Consider the following 18,739-nt stretch of genomic DNA (forward strand, 5'->3'; position numbering starts at 1 on the left):
TCCTAACAGAGGTGTAAATTTGCAGGTTTAGTCTGTTCACCTGAGAGACACCTGGTCGCTGCACTGTTTTTTAATTCACACCCACCTGCCTGCGTGTCCTGCAGCATTACGTGCTACAAGTACCCACTGTTTCATTTTTAGAGGACAATTTGGCCACATGGATCCTTGCAGTAACTCAAACCAAAAGAGGGGCAGCGGGCAGGTGGGAGAGGTTCTCCCGCTTCCCTCAGCAGCTCTCTGTGTTCATGGGGAGCAATGCAGACAGAGGTGGTGCGAGCTGGAAAGTAACCTCCCAGCACGCCTCCTCGGGTGGAGGAGACATGGCAAGCCTTTCGCAAGAGCACAGTAGGTCAGCCAGCAAGAGGGGACTGTACAGCATACGCTTGTTCAGGCCACACGCTGCTGCTTTGTAAAAGAGCAGCCTTTTGCCCTGCGCGTGTTTACTACCCAGGCACGCAACTTGGCAGGGCACTTCGGAGAGCACAAGCATCTGGCATCGCCGCTGCCAGCTCTGTCTTCTGCCAAGGGGGGTGGATTTCACTCTCAAATGAACAAGAAGCTGTTTGACCTCTTCCTGCCACGTGTCTTAAGTATCTCCTCTGCTCTGTCTGAGCAAGGGACATGTTGGGAGTGCAGCGGGAGCAGGATTTGTTTTCTCAGGAACCTCCCGTAACTGAGTCTCTCCTTGCAACGCCAGTCTACTTTTTTTTTTTTTTCCCTCTAGATATTTTCAACCAGGCTTTTATCTTAGGAGTGTTTGCCCTCAGCCCTATCATTTCAAGTGGGTCAGTCTGCAGATTGATGTGAATGGAGCGATATTAGACATGAAAGCACTCCTCTATCTTGTTAGCCTTGTTACTGCCATAGCGAACTTGAGCACAGATGGAGTTTATTTGTCATGTGCCAAATCTATGTATTGGCATAATTGAGAGGCAGACTGTCTGCAGCAAGCTGTAACTTTTTGAAATTGTCCTCCAAACAACATTATGTGATTAGTTAGTTTGACTTACAAAGGAGGGGCTTTTTTTAGCTTGCTGTTGTTTGCGTGCATCAGGCCTTCATTAGGTGACTCTCCTACCCAAGATTATTAGCTCTGAAATCAGTGTAAAGCATTTGGCACCCACACATAGATTACCTAGTCTGAAAGATTGAGCTCTTGGTTATGACAGGAGAGGGGATTTGTTTTCCAAGTGTTTGAAACTTCCAGATTAAGACTTAATAGCTGAATCTTGGGCAGAGCCAGAGGGACTGGGGCAAGAAATCCTCTCCTGCTTGCTGCAAAATGGGTGAGGACACATCTCCATTGCTATTGGGGGGCTGCATGGGGGATGGAGGAAAGTGAGAAAGGGTAGTTCAGAGTACAGGCAGCTGGTTGTGCTGCTGCTCTTACACTATCCTGGAATATGGGGGGGAAGAGGGATAGGGGGAAAGAGTGGTTAAGAGAATTGAAACTACCCTGACCTGAAATGTGAGGGGTTTGTCAATGACATTCCACTGAGCTATAAGTGAGCGAAGAGTGAGTTGTGTTACGTGACCTGGATGATGGTGGGGTTTTATGGAGAGGTAATATGTGGTAAGAGGAGCAAACAGTAACATCAAGGAATATGGTCAAATATGTGTGTGTTCTGTTTTAATTTAGGTTTGTCTTAAATGAGCTGGTACAGACTGAAAAAGACTACGTCAAAGACTTGGGAACTGTTGTGGAGGTGAGCTGAAGCAAATGCTGCTATGCAAAATGTTTTCCCACTAAAAAGCACCATGCTGACAAGTGACAACAACAAAAAATACAGGATGAGAAACAAACTGTTTTATTTTGCACTCTGCTTCCATGGTCCCCTTCTCATGTTGACAGAAACAAGAAGAAATGCCTTTGGAAACTATTTTTCTTTCCATCTAACAAATGTTGTATTTTAGGTTTCAACTCTAGCGTGCAAAGGTTTTTCTTGGCTACCCGGCTTGTGACAAACTCTTTCTGCTATAATGCAGCCTTGACGGCGGTGGTGGAGAATAACTTATGCTCCTACCACTTATTTCTTGCTTTTCTTGCTGTCATATTGAGTAATGGTAACGTACTTTATTTGAGTTTGCACCTGGACTAAAGTCCTGTGTCTGAGTACCTTTCCAGAAGCTGGGTTTGGATCTGTGCTGAGGTGCGTGTGTGGCCCGTGTATTATTGTTTTGCAAAAAAAACCTTGAGAAAAAGTAGAGTTTGGGATTTTTTCTGTTAAAAACCAGTCATGGTTTTTTAAGCTTCAACTTGTAAAGACCTGGCTGATCCCTAGGGACCACCTGTCAGAGCCAACTCACACACAGCGTCCAGCTTTTTCACAGCAAGGACTCAGAACTGGAGGCACGTGATTGAAATGGGCTTTCAGCAATGCTTTTGGCATTCACTAGTCCAAGGAGAATTATCAGCCCATCTAACAGTGATTCTCAACAGCTTCCAAACTTGAAGACCTTTGTGTTATCTTCTGTTTACATCATGCACCACTGGCAAACCTGACAGGGCTGCAGCGTTCCAAAGGCTTATAAAGAGTCTCAGGAGGTGTGAGAAATCGTATTCATGTGACTCTTCAAACTTACTGCTTGGGGCTTTGTGCTCCCACAAAATACTTACGGTGATGAATGGAAGAACTCTGTACAGAGTCTGGCTTCTTCCTTTTACCAGAGAAGCCAAGAGCTTGATAAACTGCTTTTGTTTAACTTATCTTCTAATTGCACTTGTCACTTCAATGACATCTCATAACGGTTTCTGTAAGTATTGTAGATATTCAGAATAAATCCTTTAAAGTTTTCTTTTAAGCAAACTATGTAATTCTAAGTATCTAGGTGGGTTTCTGGTTTTAAATTGTACAAAAGGTATTTTAAGCGTTTTCAATTTAAAAATCCTGACATTAAACTTTTGCTGCTTTGAAAAAAAAAGAGTGTAATTATTCTTCCCTTTCAAATGAACCCTTTGCTAATTGCTGATCATTAATCCTAAAGGGCTTCATGAAGAGGATAGAAGAAAAAGGAGTTTCTGAAGATATGAAAGGGAAAGACAAGATAGTATTTGGCAATATTCACCAGATCTATGACTGGCACAAAGAGTAAGTTTTTCATTTTGTTCCTTTTTAAGCACCTTTCTAACTGCTCGTCCATAAAGGATTGGGGTATATGGTGTCTGTATGTCTAAGCTGCTTTTAATTGAACATCAGCAGGTCATTCAGGGCTGAACTTCCAAAGGACGTTGCCTCACTTTAAATGGTCTCTGTTGGTTTGTAAGTGCTGCTTAGTAACTTCACAAATCATCGCTACCTTGAATCCTGAGAACATGTTCTGATTCATGTTCTTTTAGCCACAGTTTCACCATACACTAGATCCTGATACAGGGCTTTGTCTGCCCGATCAGAACCAGCACAACTGCATGACGCAAAGCATCGGTCCTACATAAACTCCTTTTTCCCAGTGAAAAAACTTTGATGGGCTATAGCTTTGCACTGCCTGGCTTCATGGGAGGGTGTTTGTTGTGCTGACTCTCACAGATACAGCTTTATGTTGGCTCAAACACCGTGGCAGGAGTGCTGGTCAGCGTGACAGAAATGTTGTTGCACACAAGAGAGTCTGCTCTGTGTCAGTGCTGTGCTGCCAACGGCTCTGCCATTCCTTGCTGAGGAGTCACAACAAGAGGCTCTGTTGGAGATACCATTGTGGTCCATCCACAGCTCCTGAGCTACCGCTCATAAGCAGTCCCAGAGTGGCTCCCAGAGAGGTGCTGCTTGTGGGGTACTTGCTGGATCCCCAGGAAAGCTACTGAGGCTGCCATAATTGTGTTTCTTGGGTCACAGCTATAGACTCAATCCATTCCAATGATGAGCAGTAGCAATGCTGGAATGTCATGGTTTCCCTCCTATGTCTTGTGGTTCTTAGCAACGTGAACATCTTCACATGCAGCTGTCAGGATCAAGAAGGCTGACCATACCAGGCTAGTAGGGTGATAAAATGCAAATACTTTCAAGATACTTCTCACGTAAAAGCTCTGACAGGCTTTGGCCTGTTGCTGCTTTTGACTCTGAGTTCGGAACTCTGTTCCATGAAAATCTTACTCTGCCCTCACACAAGTCGCTTTTGAAACGCTGCTGAAAACATGAGGATTATTTTAAACCCTGGGCTGTTTCTGCTGTAACTTTATGAACAGCAATGTCTTGCTTATGGACAATATGGTCATCATTTCAACTCTGCCATTCAGAAATACTCTACAGCTCTGGCTAACTAGAATTTGAGCATGTGTGTGCAGTCTTGAGCAATGGACACCGGGCTGGATCTTCCTTCAGCTCTGGACATTTCCCTTATGCAGGAAACAAGGTGCCCTTCCTATTAAGTGTCCTACAGGTGCTTATCTCATGGCCTGGGCCTGTTGTTATGTTCTGACAGATCCTGTTGTGCGCACAAAACAAAAAATGTCAGAAAAAGCTTCACCATATATTAAATTGATACCAGCAACGGAGTGTTTTTACCAGTGCCATTCATTGTTTAAGTGTGATGATAGTTTTCTGTAACACACAGGGAGGTATTCCCTATTTTTAGCTCTGCATATCTGGGTCAAGAAGTCTATTTAAATGCAGATAAATTTAACATTTATAGAGGATTGAGTTATGGAAGCAGCTATATCTGATGGTAGCAATTGGTCTGTTTAGTTGGAACAGCTATCCAATGTGCATCTTTTTTTGAGGTTCTGGGATTTCTTGGGACCAGACCATTGCAAGCATGTCCTCTCACCAAATCTGACTACTATAGCAAATCCGTGGAGGCATTTGAGACAGAAATCCTGCCGTGAAAAAGAGGAAGATCATGGAAAGGGAGACTGTCAGGATTTGCCTACCAGTTAGAAAAACCTACCAGTATTAGTAAAGTTTAGTTTAGCTGCTTTTACCTCACTTTTAGACATCCTAGTATATTCTTGGTAAGAGCATTCAAGCTAGAACAAATGACCTCCCCAAAGCTGCAGGTCAAGATAGAGACAGTGTTTATGAATTACTATTACTATTATGAGTTATGGTGTATTACTAACATTAATATACTGAAAAACAGCTACACCTAGAACATACTAAAACCACCAACAAAAACGTGTTGATTTGTTTATTGAAGTGGAAACTTCTGCATCTCTTTCACGTTGACCAGTACTCCAAATCTGCTCATGCAACTGAGAACTCCTGGTAAAGCTTCAGTTGAGTTTTCACAAGCGTTTTGGTATATGGAAAAGTTTTACTTTGGGAGTTCTCAGTGAAGGAAAGCAACTCTTGCAATTAGATAGTAATTGGCACTTTTTAAAAATTGAAACCACTGTAATAGTAAAGAAGAGAAGATAGTTTGCAAGACAAGACCTCCATATTTCACAGCTCTCATCTAATGTTTTAGAAATGCCACCATTAAGGGCTGAAGCCAAGCTTACCTTTCCATTTATTATTGAATACTATAGCTAAAATTGCACTGATATATCTGAAGGATTACTAGTTTGCTGCTGAGATGACTTAAAGAAGTATTCTGAAATGTTGATATCCTTTCTTTCAGCTTTTTCCTGGCTGAACTGGAAAAATGTCTTCAAGAACCTGACCGTTTAGCACAGCTTTTTATTAAGCATGTAAGTTTTATTTTGTTACCTATCTCTAGTATAATTGTTATTTAGGGTGTGATGACTCCTTTCTGAAAACACCTACTTGTGTCAACTTGATACTTTTACATGTCTAAACTTAATTTAAATGTGAAGTAGCCTTATAGTTGTGCATCTTCAGTGAGCAGCTGGATTGAACTAAAGCATTAATCATTGCCACCTTCAGACTTCTTATTTGGGGGCAAAACTGGTGTGGCCAAGGACATCTGCCAACATATAATTATGGCAGGTAGTTGCCAACTGCTATGATTGACATGTTCGTGTGATATTAGCTACAGCAGAACACTAGAGCAAATTTCAGACCCACCAGTTTGGGGACGACATCTCTAACTGGCTGCCCCCATGGAAACCTCCCTTTGCCTAAGGTGCAGAAGTGGAGAACAGACCCAGTTATCAATTTACTTTTCTACTTCAGCAAACTACTAAGCCTTTGATTAAATTAAAAATAAGGAAGACCAAGCAGAACATCATATCAGCTTTCTGCCAGCTTTTAATAGCAAGACAGAATGGTGGCCAATATCTCACCAGACTGCTGTGCATCTTGCTTTCACAGGAGCGGCGATTACACATGTATGTGGTATATTGCCAAAACAAGCCACGATCTGAATATATAGTAGCTGAGTATGAGGCATACTTTGAGGTAAGCATGGCTCATTATACGTTGCTCATTACTGCTACATACAACTGTGAGTCCTAGTCAAGTAGACTATTCTGTGACCTGTGGCATTTGTCTAAAACAAATTGCACAAGATTTTTATAGTGCACATGATGCCTTAGTCTCTGCTGCAAGGGAAAAAAGCTACTTCATTTATTTCAAATTCTCATGTTGTTAATTTCTAATAAATATTTAATCCAGTACTAACTGTCTGTGGCCCTCAAAGTGCTGCAACTGCATTGATTTCTGTCCAAAATAAAATAAGACTTTTAAATCTGTAGTCTACAAACAGGGGAGGAGGTAAAAGTCGTTGGAGCTGGGTGGTGCCTCTCATAAATTCCCAATAACATTGTCTGTTTCAAGGGGTCTAGACACATTTAGATATTAGTGTGAAAGAAGCTTGTTTAACAAGGGAAAGATGTTTCGTTTCACCCAAGGGCATGAGGCATGCACTGCAGGACTTGTTTGTGAGCTAATCCCCGCTGCAGTGGAAAGAGCCGTCTCCAGACCTTGCAGTCCTGCTTGGTCAGCTCAAAGGGGGAAGGGATCCTGTGCTTTCCAATGCCTTCCAGCTCGGTCATGACTTCTACCCAGTCCTCGCCTAAATAGGATACGCCAGATTTTTAAATCCTCTCAAATTCCCTCTTGCAAACAAAAGATTAAGAACAGACCAACTTTCTGTGGAAATAAGCCTCTGCCGAGACATTTTATCATGTTCTCTGTCTTACTCTGTGATTGTTTGCAATTGTTTTTAATCCTCAATTTTTAGGAGGTTCAACAAGAAATAAGCCAACGGCTAACCATCAGTGACTTTTTGATCAAACCCATTCAAAGAATAACTAAATATCAGCTACTTCTCAAGGTGAGTGGAAGGATGCGGTTTGGACTAAACTGTAGCCTGCCTCTTGCATTAGATGCTGTTATTTTAACTCAGCCTTAGTTTTAACTGAGGAATAACTTCATGAAATTAAGAGGAAAGAGGAGTCTGCTTATACTTGGGCATACAATGACAGAGTCCCCTGGAAAATATCCAGAGAGCAGGAGGGCCACATCTGTGGGATTAGTTTGCAATTGTTGATAATCAAAAGATTTATTTTTTTATTTAATATTGGAATTTTTTTATAGAAGACTAAACTTCAAATAGGAGTTTTTTTCCTCTGAAGTTTCAGAGCAAACTTTCATTCAATTTTTTTAAATTGCAATAAAGATGCACAAGTGTGTTAATAAAGCCTGTCTTCGGTGCTGAACAGCATGCTTCTAATAAATGCTATAGCCTCCATTTCTGAATATCTCTCTTCAAATTAGCATAAGAAACTTATTTCCAGAATATTCTGATGTCTTAAAATTTGGGGGGCTCGCCGCAATTTTTTTCCCAAGAAGTCTGACCACTCTGGTTTCATCTGACTTATCCACAATGCCAATTACTCAGCATTTCTGAAAATTCATCCCTAGGGGTCTCAAGCTAATATCTAAAATTAGGCATGTCTGAACCCTACCCTGTAATCTCCAGCAGTACCGGGGCTCTGAGCTGGTTTCTTCTCTTTTTTGAACTAGTCTCAAGCAGGCTCCCATCACAGTTTGGTAATTGCACACTAGCAAAGAGACAGCAGCGTGTTCCCTGAAATGCCAAAAGGAAAAGAAAAATCTTCAAGTGTGTGTGGTCTTGTGGCTTAAGACAGGGACCAAGTAAGCATTCCCAAGGGCTAATCCCAGCTTTGTCTTTTTCCTGTGATGTTTTCAGCAACCATCCACACCCCTTTTCCATATCTATAAAGTGGTTATAACATTCAGCAACCTCTGAGGATGAATTTATTAAATATTAGCAAGTTCCTTCTCAGACGATCACATGCTTAACATGCTTTTTCTTTTTCAAACTGGCATCTTTTGTCTTCTCTTTCTGAAATGCCTTAATGCAAACTTCTCTGCTTTCTCCAGGACTTCCTGAGGTATAGTGAAAAAGCTGGTCTGGAATGCTCTGATATAGAGGTACGTTTTCATGTCCTGGACAATAGTGCTATGTTAACTAATGGCACTTTATACAGAGGAAGAAAAACCCCAGTATTCCTTTGACAGTAGTTGAAGATCCTGCTGGTATTCTAAATGTGGTATTTCTCTTAGCTTAAGTCAGAAGTAAAAGATGAAGGCACAGTCCTGCATTGTAGGTGCACCATCCTCTTTTAGACCTTACCGTACATCTTCAGTGCATGAGGGCCTCACCATGAATTAACTGCTAGCAGTGATCGCGCTATTGAAGTTCATTATTTGACACTTTGCTTTTAGGAACCCTCTGATTCTCTTGTAATAATACAACATATTTTTTCCTTAACAGAAAGCAGTTGAATTAATGTGCCTTGTACCAAAACGTTGCAATGATATGATGAACCTGGGTCGCCTCCAAGGCTTCGAGGTATGCATTGGCATTCCGCTTATAGTAACAACCAGGCAAGGAAAAGTATTTTATCTTTCTGTGATTGTCTGTACAATCTGCCCTACTCCAGGCTGCTCATCTAGTGCTTGTTCTTCTCCAATGCTGATCTGCATGCTTTGGTGAGGTTTCGAAGGTGGGGGGTGACATACTTCTCACTCTAAACTTGTGACAATCTATCTATTGTTTCTTCAAAGTGTAAGGTCTGTAAAAGCTTCTGCAAGTTTGAATTACACTTCTTATAAAATAAGTGGTGAACCAGACTGCTTTGCCTGTTAGTAAGGTCACCTAGCATTAACATGTTAACAGCTCCCTCTGAGTTTGGCAACATCCACGAGGGGATTTGTGAGTTATAACCCCACAGGTTACAGCTTGTGGTTTGTAACTAAGCCAGTGTAGACTTTGGCAGTCCTGGAGAGATGTCTTATCTCCAAAATGAAGTCAAGGTTGTCTTACCATCTTATGCAAACAGGTAGGTCCTGTTTTTTTGCACCTTCAGAGGTGTTGTGTCACTGCCTACTGGCTTAGGGGGTGTTGGAGAGCTCATGACTAGAAGGAATCCAAGGCACTACAATAACAAACTACATAATTGGAACAGTGGTTGAAATTAAGTACAAAGGACTCTACTTGAGACCTCTTGCTTGTAGTTTTATATGCACAATCAGTGGCAATGAGGACAAAGGAAACCTATGTTATTTTCCTTAAACTGAGCTCTTGATTTACAAGATTGCTGCTCTGATAACTTAGAGGGGATATGTCTCACGTGAATTCAGTGCTTCTTGGAAAACTTGGACCGCATGAAACATAGAAGATCATCTCGTGGGATCACGGTGTGTCGGAGTTTGTAATGTTGGTGCCTTGTCTGCTTCTCAGGGCAAGCTGACAGCTCAAGGCAAGCTGCTGCAGCAGGACACCTTCTACGTGACAGAGCAGGATTCTGGAGTTCAGTCTCGACCAAAGGAGCGTAGGGTATTTCTCTTCGAGCAAATAGTTATCTTCAGCGAACTCCTTAGAAAAGGATCTTTAACGCCAGGCTACATGTTCAAGAAAAGCATAAAGGTAAGAAATACAGAGGGAGAGGCATATTGTGTTTGATGGTCACATAAGGAAATCTTACCAATTTTCTATACTGTGAGACTGATCCATTCTGTCATATGTGGACAACAATTTGCAGAAAACATTTGCATTTACCTGTCAGTGGATCAGAAGCCGTTTAAGACCGTCTCTAAATAAACTACTGGATGTCTAAATTTACTGGGTAATTTTTACAAGGAACAGTGTGGGGGCAGGTCCTCTGTCATTCATAGTTCCAAGTTAACAAATATTGCTAAAAAGTCTGCAGTAGAAGACAGAACTATTTCAAAAACAAAGAGAAACACACACAGTTCTAAAAATGCAGCTATGAGCAATTATAAAAACAGTTAAACTATAAAGAAAGTTTTAAGAAATTAATTTTGGTTTTAAATAATCTTTCCAGATTATGGGGCTGGGACTAAAAGTAAAAACTGAAAGTAACCAGGGAAAATACTTATTTATTTGTTTGTTTAAGGGCTTTTATGCTTGTTTAAAAAATGGAAACTTAACCTTTGAAATGGTAAGTGAAGGTGAATGAATGCTACCCCTTTCCTCGTAGAACAGCCTTTGCTGTGCCTGCAGAAAGAGCAGTCACCGGTTCCTTTGAATGTCGTGGTCATTCAAAGCTGAGAAACCAGTCTGGGATTGATTTCCTTTTCAAAGTTACAGCTTAAAAAAAGGTGTGGGAGAATGCATTGTGTTTGCTCTAAATTTTGAATGGTACATTAATATGAAACAGCAGAGAACAATATCAGGTGAAATAATGCATATTAACCATGTATAACTAAACAAATCTATGATAACTAGCATATTTACTGAAATGAGGGCATCTTCTTGGCTGACAGAAACTGCAGCATTTACTGAAAAGCCTATATCCATTTGCAAGTCAGTGTATTTCATAGTTTTCAACCAAATAATAAGCTATAAAGGAAAAAGCTGAAGTGTACAAATAAACAATCATCTTGATTTAGATATTCAGCTTTGATTTTATCTTATTGCTGATTTAAATTATTATTAAAGTTGGGGATGGAAATAACATGAATCATTTTTACTTCAGCTTATTGTATGTATAACAATGAGGCTTTTATCTGCAGGAAACAATTCCTCAATTGTATATTGTAGATAAAGAGAGAAAAATAAATCTCTCCTAATGTCAATAAAATTAGCTTGCCTCAAGGGTATGAGTTGCTTTTCTAGTTAAACAGCCTATGAAAGTAATGCTGTTCCCACTGCCTGAGTTTAAAATTTTTGTGTGATAATTTTCCAGTCTCTCTTTTCTTCCATTTGGCGAACAGCTCATTCTCCTGTTGAGTGCCTACAGCAAGTGTGGGATCCCCCGTGGCTCCATGGGTATCTCTCCCACCGCAGCATGGAGTCTGTGTGCCAGCAGCTCTCACACCCTCCCTCCCAGCCCCTGCTTCAGCTTCTGGCTGCTTTTGCATTTCTCTCATGCTTTCCCACAGAGATGGGCTGTGGCCCACAGCAGAGCAGGACCATTCCCCACCTCTCTGTGCTACAGGCATCCTCACCTTGCAGTGGAGCCTCAGCCTGAGCTGGGTTATTTCCTGGTGAGAGGCACTTTGTCCAAAAGTATCACATAAACTGGCTGCCTCATCACCTGTCTTTCATAACCCTGCCCTAAAAGTGGGCATCCAGAAATTGCATCTGGTCTGAGTTCACGAGCCAGAGTTTGAGGAGGCTTTACACTGTCAGCTAGGACCAAGCTTCTTTGACCTTGGTTCGAGTGCTGGTAAGATCCTGCTGGGCAGGTTGAACCCATCTTTACAGCAGTTACCAGGACTGACTAGCTCTCTTTGGCTAGCTTTGATACCATGTGCAGTCATGGTTGTCCAGTTCTCTGGGAGACACTCCCTGAGAGATGTTGGCTGTTTCCCTGATGGTCACATCCTCCTACACAGCAGAAGGACCTAGCCAGCACCGGAGATCCCATTTCCTTGTCACAGCCACTGCTGAGCACTGAGGTCTCTCTGTTAAGAGTAAGAAGTGCATATGACTTCAAATGCAGCCATTGTGGTCTGTCAGGGAGATGAGGCTCCCAAATAGTTTTCTCCAAGGTCTGTCACACTCAAACTGTCATAGAAGCTTCAGCATGATGTCCTACATTAGCAAAGAACCCTTCTTAGGCAGTGAGGTAGTTAGCGTTCAGAAATTGCACATCCCTTCTTGGATACTTCTCAGCTGGATACCTTTCAGACTCTCAAAAAACCTAAGTGGATAGTCTTAGCAAATGCATCTCCCTGAGACACAAATAGGAGGTTAGGGACTCTGACCTACAAGTCTTTTTCCTGCAGTCATACCAGGATTGACTTGCTTGCTTTGGCTATCAGCCAGAGGAGCAAGAGCTCAGAACAAGAGGAAGACCACTGTCCAGGCTCACTATCTGTCCCTTTCCTTGTCCCCATGTCAGAGGAGTTCCTGCATGTCCCTCTAACTTCACAGGGACCCCCAGAAGAGAAGGAAGAGGCTCCTTCCTTCTTGCAGTTTGAATGCTGGACGGTATTTAGATGTGGAATGGATCTCTCCATAGCTTGACAGTTATTCAGAGCAATTGGAGATAGACATCTTCTAGAGAGGCATTATTGCCTTAGTCTTCAGAGCTGTCTACTTCTGACATGAACACTCTCTCTCTCTCTCTTTTTGGAAGGCTATGCCAACCTATTCTTGTTTACTATCATAGCTATAAGTAGCTCAGGAAAAGTTAAAGTTATGGGTACACTTACACAGAAGCCTCAGAAGGGCAGGACAGCAGCCAAAATTGCCATCCATGCGATTTCCAGAAAGAGTATCTGTTACTACAGTCAAGTGAAGTGATTGCACACAGATGACTGTAATCTGCTAGAAATAAGAAGATCTGTTGGAGCATCAGGGGAGAATGCTCTTTTTTTTTCGGTATCTCCCTGTGCACAGTCCATTCCATTTTTAAAATACTCTGATGACTGAGACTTTCTTTCCCGTGGAGGATAAGAAATATAAACACTTACTTAAATTGGAGGAATGATAGACTTCATTAACATCTTAATAGGAACATTTTAACTCTATTTACAAGTTACAATAAATTTTTAGCACATCAGTCAGGTCTATGTTACCTTAAAATAGAAGTTGTAATTCAAGACAAGGCAGGCGGATGTCTGATGCATCTGTCAGAGCTTTATTAAGCACCATATTTAAGCTTAAGATTTGTCTGCCTAAATCTAGATGAGGCAAATTCTTCTGATTATGATCTGACAGTCTGTTATTGGATTCAGTAATTTCCAGGAACTTTTCACAAAAATTTTATTCTGGTTCTTGAGTAATGTTAACTCATGCTCCATGTAACACATACTTACCTTGGCTTGTTTCAGATGAACTACCTTATCATTGAAGAAAACGTGGACAATGATCCCTGCAAGTTTGCTCTTATGAGCCGGGAAACATCAGAGAGAGTAATTTTACAGGCAGCTAATCCAGAAATTCAACAAGCTTGGGTACAGGACATCAACCAGGTCCTGGACACACAAAGAGACTTCCTAAATGGTATGTACATGGTCTTCGCTCTGTTTCCCAAACTGTGACACTAAATGGGATTTAGAATCTTTGTGTCTTTGTTCCCTTTATGAAAAAAACATTCAGCAACTTCTTTTCATAAGGAAAATCCCGAGGACAAAACTAGAGCCCAGTCTGCCTGTCATTAAGCACTGGGTCAAGTGGTATCCACAGACTACATGGGAAAGAGTCCTTACAAGTTACAGCTGGTCTTTGAAAAGAGACCACCTCAGTGCCGCTGGACAGAGGTCTCTGTCCTGCATGCCAGGTCTGCCTGGTGGGAAGGTGAGGAATGGGAGAAGAACCAGGCAAGCCTGATCTGAACTGCTCTGTGGCCCTGGAACCCACCCTGAGAAGCCACGGGAGCCTCGTCTTGCGTTAAAGACTGCAGGTCATTCTGGCCTGGCTCCATTAGCAGCATCTCATGGACTGTTTTTGGCAGCCTACCGCCTCCCTGCTTAACCAGGTGGTGGGTCCCTGCACAGTTGCCGCGCGTATATCAGTTAGGTTCATGTTCAGGTCTCGAGTCCCTCCATCACTGATGTGCCTTTGGTGGTACTTCTGTGCAAGATCCTTTAAAAATGCTGGGGTTTGCAGGGCTGTATCGCCTGGTGCTTTCCATTTGACAGGGAGACTTTAAATCTAATTCCTTCCCAAGACCATGTCAAAGCCACATCACCATTCTATCTACACAGTATCTCCCACTTACTCAGTGCGAGGCTTATCCACAAGAACCTCCTATTCAACATCACCGTGTGCTACAAGCTGAGGACATGAGGTGGGACAAAGGCTGCCTCACCACCCACCCTCTTACAGGTCCAAACTCTGCGGGGCAGCAGCTGCTTTCAACCAAAACCAAAAGAGAGGGCAAGGAAACATCTGGGCTTGTTTCTCCTGGGAACCACGGGAGGTGTGCATGAACAGGGGCCTTTCCAAAATGTCAGTTTTGCTTTAGGAACAGATTTGGGGTGGTTCGAAATAATATTTCAAATTAAAGCTGTGTTTCTAAAAAAACCAGACAAACACACACACGAACAACAGAAGTGTGTATTTTGAAAATATAGAGGAATCAAATTCAGTTAACAATTTTGGCTTGTTCTTGCTCATGACTGGATGAGGGGAAGCAAAGGAACCAGGACTAGAGGCAAAATCTAAAAATAGTATCTCTCTTGTTTGTTTGGAAGCAACAAAGTGGGAATCATTTCTTTGGATGCTTCCAAAATTGTTTTGCACTATTCATTTCAAAACAGCTTTTTTTAATGGGGCTTATATTAGAAAAGAGTTCTATATTTAAAAACTTAATACATGTTCAATAATGAAACTTATTTGCTTGAATCAAAATGTTTTGGCTTGGCATAGTCTGTTAGCTTTTTTGATTTTCGGGTTTTGGCGTTCGGTTTTGTAGATTTTTTTGCTGCAAAATCTGAAGAGGCTCTTTCAGTTCGCATCAAAACAAAGGTTCCTTTTTCTTCAACGTGGAGGTTTTTAAAATTTTAATTTAGCTTAATTTTACTTTTCAGAAGTTAACTGGGAAAGGGTTACATGCAAAAGCTGTTAGTGACATTTCAGAAACTATGGCTGAGCTGAGAAAGGAAACAGTGTTTCACCTGTGATTCCAAAACTTGATATTGAGTTTTCGTGACTTGGAATAGAAAGGGCCTCATACAACCACAGTAAAATGATTCCTTAAATACATTGGTGAGGTGAGTAGTCTAAGTTCTCCAGTTTGACCAGTTGGTACCAAAACTTGCCGGTTTTCTGTCTGTGCAGTTGGCTTTGAATGAGGGATTATTGGAATATAAGTAAGTTCTACTAAAGGTTGGCTGCAGAAATTTTTTTTTAACCTTGTGAGAACTCCACAGAGACTACTGCAGGGGTTTTCTGTCCCTTCCACATCTTTCTTACTCATTGTTTTATTTTTGATGTGTTCACTCTTATCCTCTAAACACTTGCTGCCCTCTGAGCCCCTTTTTCTACTGAAGCATCTTCACAGCCCCTGTTTAGCCTATCTTCTGTGAGGCCAGCAAGGAATTTGATGGGTTAGGAACATAATCATCAGTATCTCTAAAGCTAGAAGTAAAAATAGATTTATATTAAAACACAGGCTTAAGGATTTACTTTAAACCTATAAATAAGATCCAAGAAAATGATATTGTATCCAGTAGAGCCTGTCCAGTCCAGAACAATTTAAGTGGCTTTTAGGATGTAATCTTATTGAGGCTGACTAATCTTTAAATACGTTCTTTAGCTTTGCATTTCATTAAAGCGGATGTTTTCTGTCTTTAAAATAATATTAAATCCACACTGAGCCAATGCTGCGTAAACTTAATAACAAAATATTCCCTGGGAGTTCTTGCCCAAGCTGTCTCTGATTTTCTGTCTTCAGCAGGGAAGCCCTGAAGAGTATGGGGCTATGTACAGAGCATAGTATTTGCATTCACAGTTCAGAAATGTAAAACTTGTTGCAATTACACTGTAATATTCAAGCTTTTTATATTTTTCCTTGGAAAAGCAAAAGCTACTAAGCTTGAGAAACAGACTGTACACGAGATGATTGGCTATAGTGACCATTCTTTCATTTTGCTTTAGCAAGCAAGCTGCGAAGAAAATATGTCATTGATGGATAATTTTCATAAGCAAAATGCCATTGATCTGTACCTTTTTTTAATCATGTTTTGTGACATTCTTGAGAGAGAAAGAGAGAGCACGCAAGTACGTGGATGCTGATTTTTGCCAGAAGCTCCTAAGAATACTAACAGATGTTGAACAGGAGGCTGGAAGCCAGGCATCACTGTGATAGTTAATGGTGGAATTAGAAGTCACAAGTGGACACTCAACTAAATACCCTTTAAAAGCACTGAGTAGGATAGATTGTTTTGAGACAGATTGATAAGTATTCATTCAGATCTAACTGCTAAAGACCTTGCAGCTTAATCTACTGTATATACTAGAAAAAGGTCACCGTCACTGTCAAAATCATTGTCAAAGTTCTCTCCAACCTTCTTTGTCCTCTATGGCTGATCTGCAGCTGGACCAAAGCATTTTCCGCTGCAGTTGAGGTAAGCGAGTGAAACTGGTAGTCACTGTGGCATAAATACGAAGCACTGTTGTGACAAGGGTCACTGCGTAGGTTTTGGAGCCAAATAATCTTCCAGATTGCTACAGGTCTATGTTTGTGTCCTTTTGAAGAAAATGGTGATCTGGCATCCTCCTTGATTTTTTTTTTTTAGTCTCTTGTTCTATAGTATTAAGTGATTTCTTGTTGGAGTACTCTTGCCTTTCTCTGGAAGGGGAATGCTAGAGATTATGCTCTGTGGTGCTGAGCCTTTCTGTTTTTCTTTCCTTTCCTCTTGTTGGGAAAGACATTCCTTCTGTTGTGGTTCCCTGGTTGGGCTGATGCTATGACATTATGTCCTCTGTCTGCCTCTTGCTAGACTAGTCTCTCTGCATTCCAGTACGTTTAGTCTGGTGCATGTATACAGTATTAACTGACTGTAAATCATCCATTAAAGCCACATGACATGCAAAAAACCAAACCCATAGGTCTGGGGATGGTAGTCTGAGCCTAGCAAATCTGTTTCTTTTCCGTTCACTGTGAGTCCCAGCCCTGATCCCTTTTCCTCCAAACATAACAAATTCTTTATTTCTTTACCATCTGGCATTTTTATCCTTCCTTTTCCCAGTGTGAGCTCTGTCCATGACTATGAAATGTACACTCTCACAAGCAGACTTTTTTTGAGGCTTATGAAGCTGTTTAATGTTGCTTGTGGGTGTTTTCTGGAGAGGTCTGGACTGCTGGGATTAATGTCTTTGTGCCATCTATACTTCCTCACTTGCTGGTCATTCCCAGCAGTTTCCTTGAACCAAAGTATTTACTACAGAAAGCACAGAGAGAGCTGAGTTGCAGTGAATCACATCTGAAGAGTATTTAGTAGTCACACTCTCTTGGGAATACGCAAATGAGACTTATGGGTCTTGATCTGTGTTTTTTGATGATAGCAAAATTCACTGTAAATGAACTGCACATCTCTTATTCAGGCTTTCATTTATTTTGGCTACAGGATGCAATTAATTTGTGCAATTTCAAACAAAATGAATGCAATCATGTACGCTATAAATGGCAAATATTTTAGCCCACTGTTTTGGTTAGAGAAGCTGTTCTTCACAGTAGCATGGAGTGTTGTGTTCAGTTCACGTGCAGCACAGTGTAACATGCTTGCGTCCTGTCTAGCCATGAACATGCCGCGTGCTTCCATGGGTGGCATCTCCTGTTCCTGTTTGGTGTGCAACTTATGCGTACGCTCCGATTGAATCACCCCACACACTCTCTGCAGCCCTTGGCAACACCACTGAAAGCATATAGCTAATTCTTGTCCTCTTTTGCAGCGCTACAGTCTCCCATAGAGTACCAACGCAAAGAAAGTAGCTCAGCAGTGCTGAGGCCCCAGACCGGTAGGGTCCCTCAGCCCAACAGCAGACCCTATTCTTCTGTTCCAGTAGGGTCTGAGAAGCCTTTGAAGGCTACAAGCCGTAACCCATCTCTCCCACCCCTGAAGATATCTACCTCCAACGGCAGCACAGGGTATGAACACTCACAGCCCGGAGACAAGTATGAACAAAGCAAGGTACTGAGCTCATCTGATAAAACATGATCTCATAGCCCATTTCTTATACCATAGACATTCTGTGAAGTTAGCTTTAATTATCAGCTAACCAGGTCAACAAGAATCAACATACTGAAGCAATGGTGTAAAATGTGATTTGGGATTAAACAGAGACTGCGAAAGCTCAGGCATCCAGATGGGTGGCACTTCAGCTGGGAGATGAAGGCAGAGCCTGACCCTGGAGGCTGGAGCACCGATCCCAGCGTTTTTCAGGACTCTGTGTTTGCAGACCTGGTGAACTGAATATCCATTTGCAGTACTGGCAGCAGCAATATTCAGGCTTCTCTAATATCCATTACCAGCCATTCCTGAAGAGGTCTACTCTGATAGCATAGAAGAGTTTAGACCTTTTCCCACATAACAGCTCGCAGGGTGCCAGTTGAAGGATATAATTTGGGTGCATGTGCCCTGCACACAAACCACCAAAGAGTCAGTAACCAGCAGTGTTTGGACCCTGCTGCTGGCTGTGGTTGACCAAAGCCACTTTCCAATATGACCTATATTTAAGATCACAAGATGTGTGAGTGTTCATTTGGCTTCTAACATTGAGCCTTCATTGGTCTTTCCCCCATTTGGCTCAGCGCAGATCGTTCATCTGTAAAACCACACAAATGAGAACGTGGCTGGGGCACCGTCGCTAGCAGCTGTGAAATCTAATATGAAATAGGAGGCTGGTTTGTATCAGATTACTGCCGCCTTTCAGAACCTTAAAATCCTTTTCTACCAAT

The 18,739-nt window shown here is 41.7% G+C and overlaps 1 protein-coding gene across 2 annotated transcripts in view; it reads left to right on the forward strand.

The window, feature by feature from the left end:
- Positions 1-18,739, forward strand: part of KALRN (kalirin RhoGEF kinase) — a 532,592-nt gene that overhangs the window by 480,299 nt on the left and 33,554 nt on the right. For both annotated transcript variants that reach the window (XM_075028813.1, XM_075028812.1), the window contains 10 exons: positions 1,640-1,706; positions 2,986-3,089; positions 5,551-5,620; positions 6,204-6,290; positions 7,075-7,167; positions 8,241-8,291; positions 8,635-8,712; positions 9,604-9,789; positions 13,167-13,338; positions 17,734-17,972. In XM_075028813.1, coding sequence (XP_074884914.1) covers positions 1,640-1,706; positions 2,986-3,089; positions 5,551-5,620; positions 6,204-6,290; positions 7,075-7,167; positions 8,241-8,291; positions 8,635-8,712; positions 9,604-9,789; positions 13,167-13,338; positions 17,734-17,972 — 1,147 coding nt within the window. The remainder of the gene's footprint in view (positions 1-1,639; positions 1,707-2,985; positions 3,090-5,550; positions 5,621-6,203; positions 6,291-7,074; positions 7,168-8,240; positions 8,292-8,634; positions 8,713-9,603; positions 9,790-13,166; positions 13,339-17,733; positions 17,973-18,739) is intronic.

This window comes from Buteo buteo, chromosome 5 (assembly GCF_964188355.1).
Source record: "Buteo buteo chromosome 5, bButBut1.hap1.1, whole genome shotgun sequence".
Classification (NCBI taxonomy): domain Eukaryota; kingdom Metazoa; phylum Chordata; class Aves; order Accipitriformes; family Accipitridae; genus Buteo; species Buteo buteo.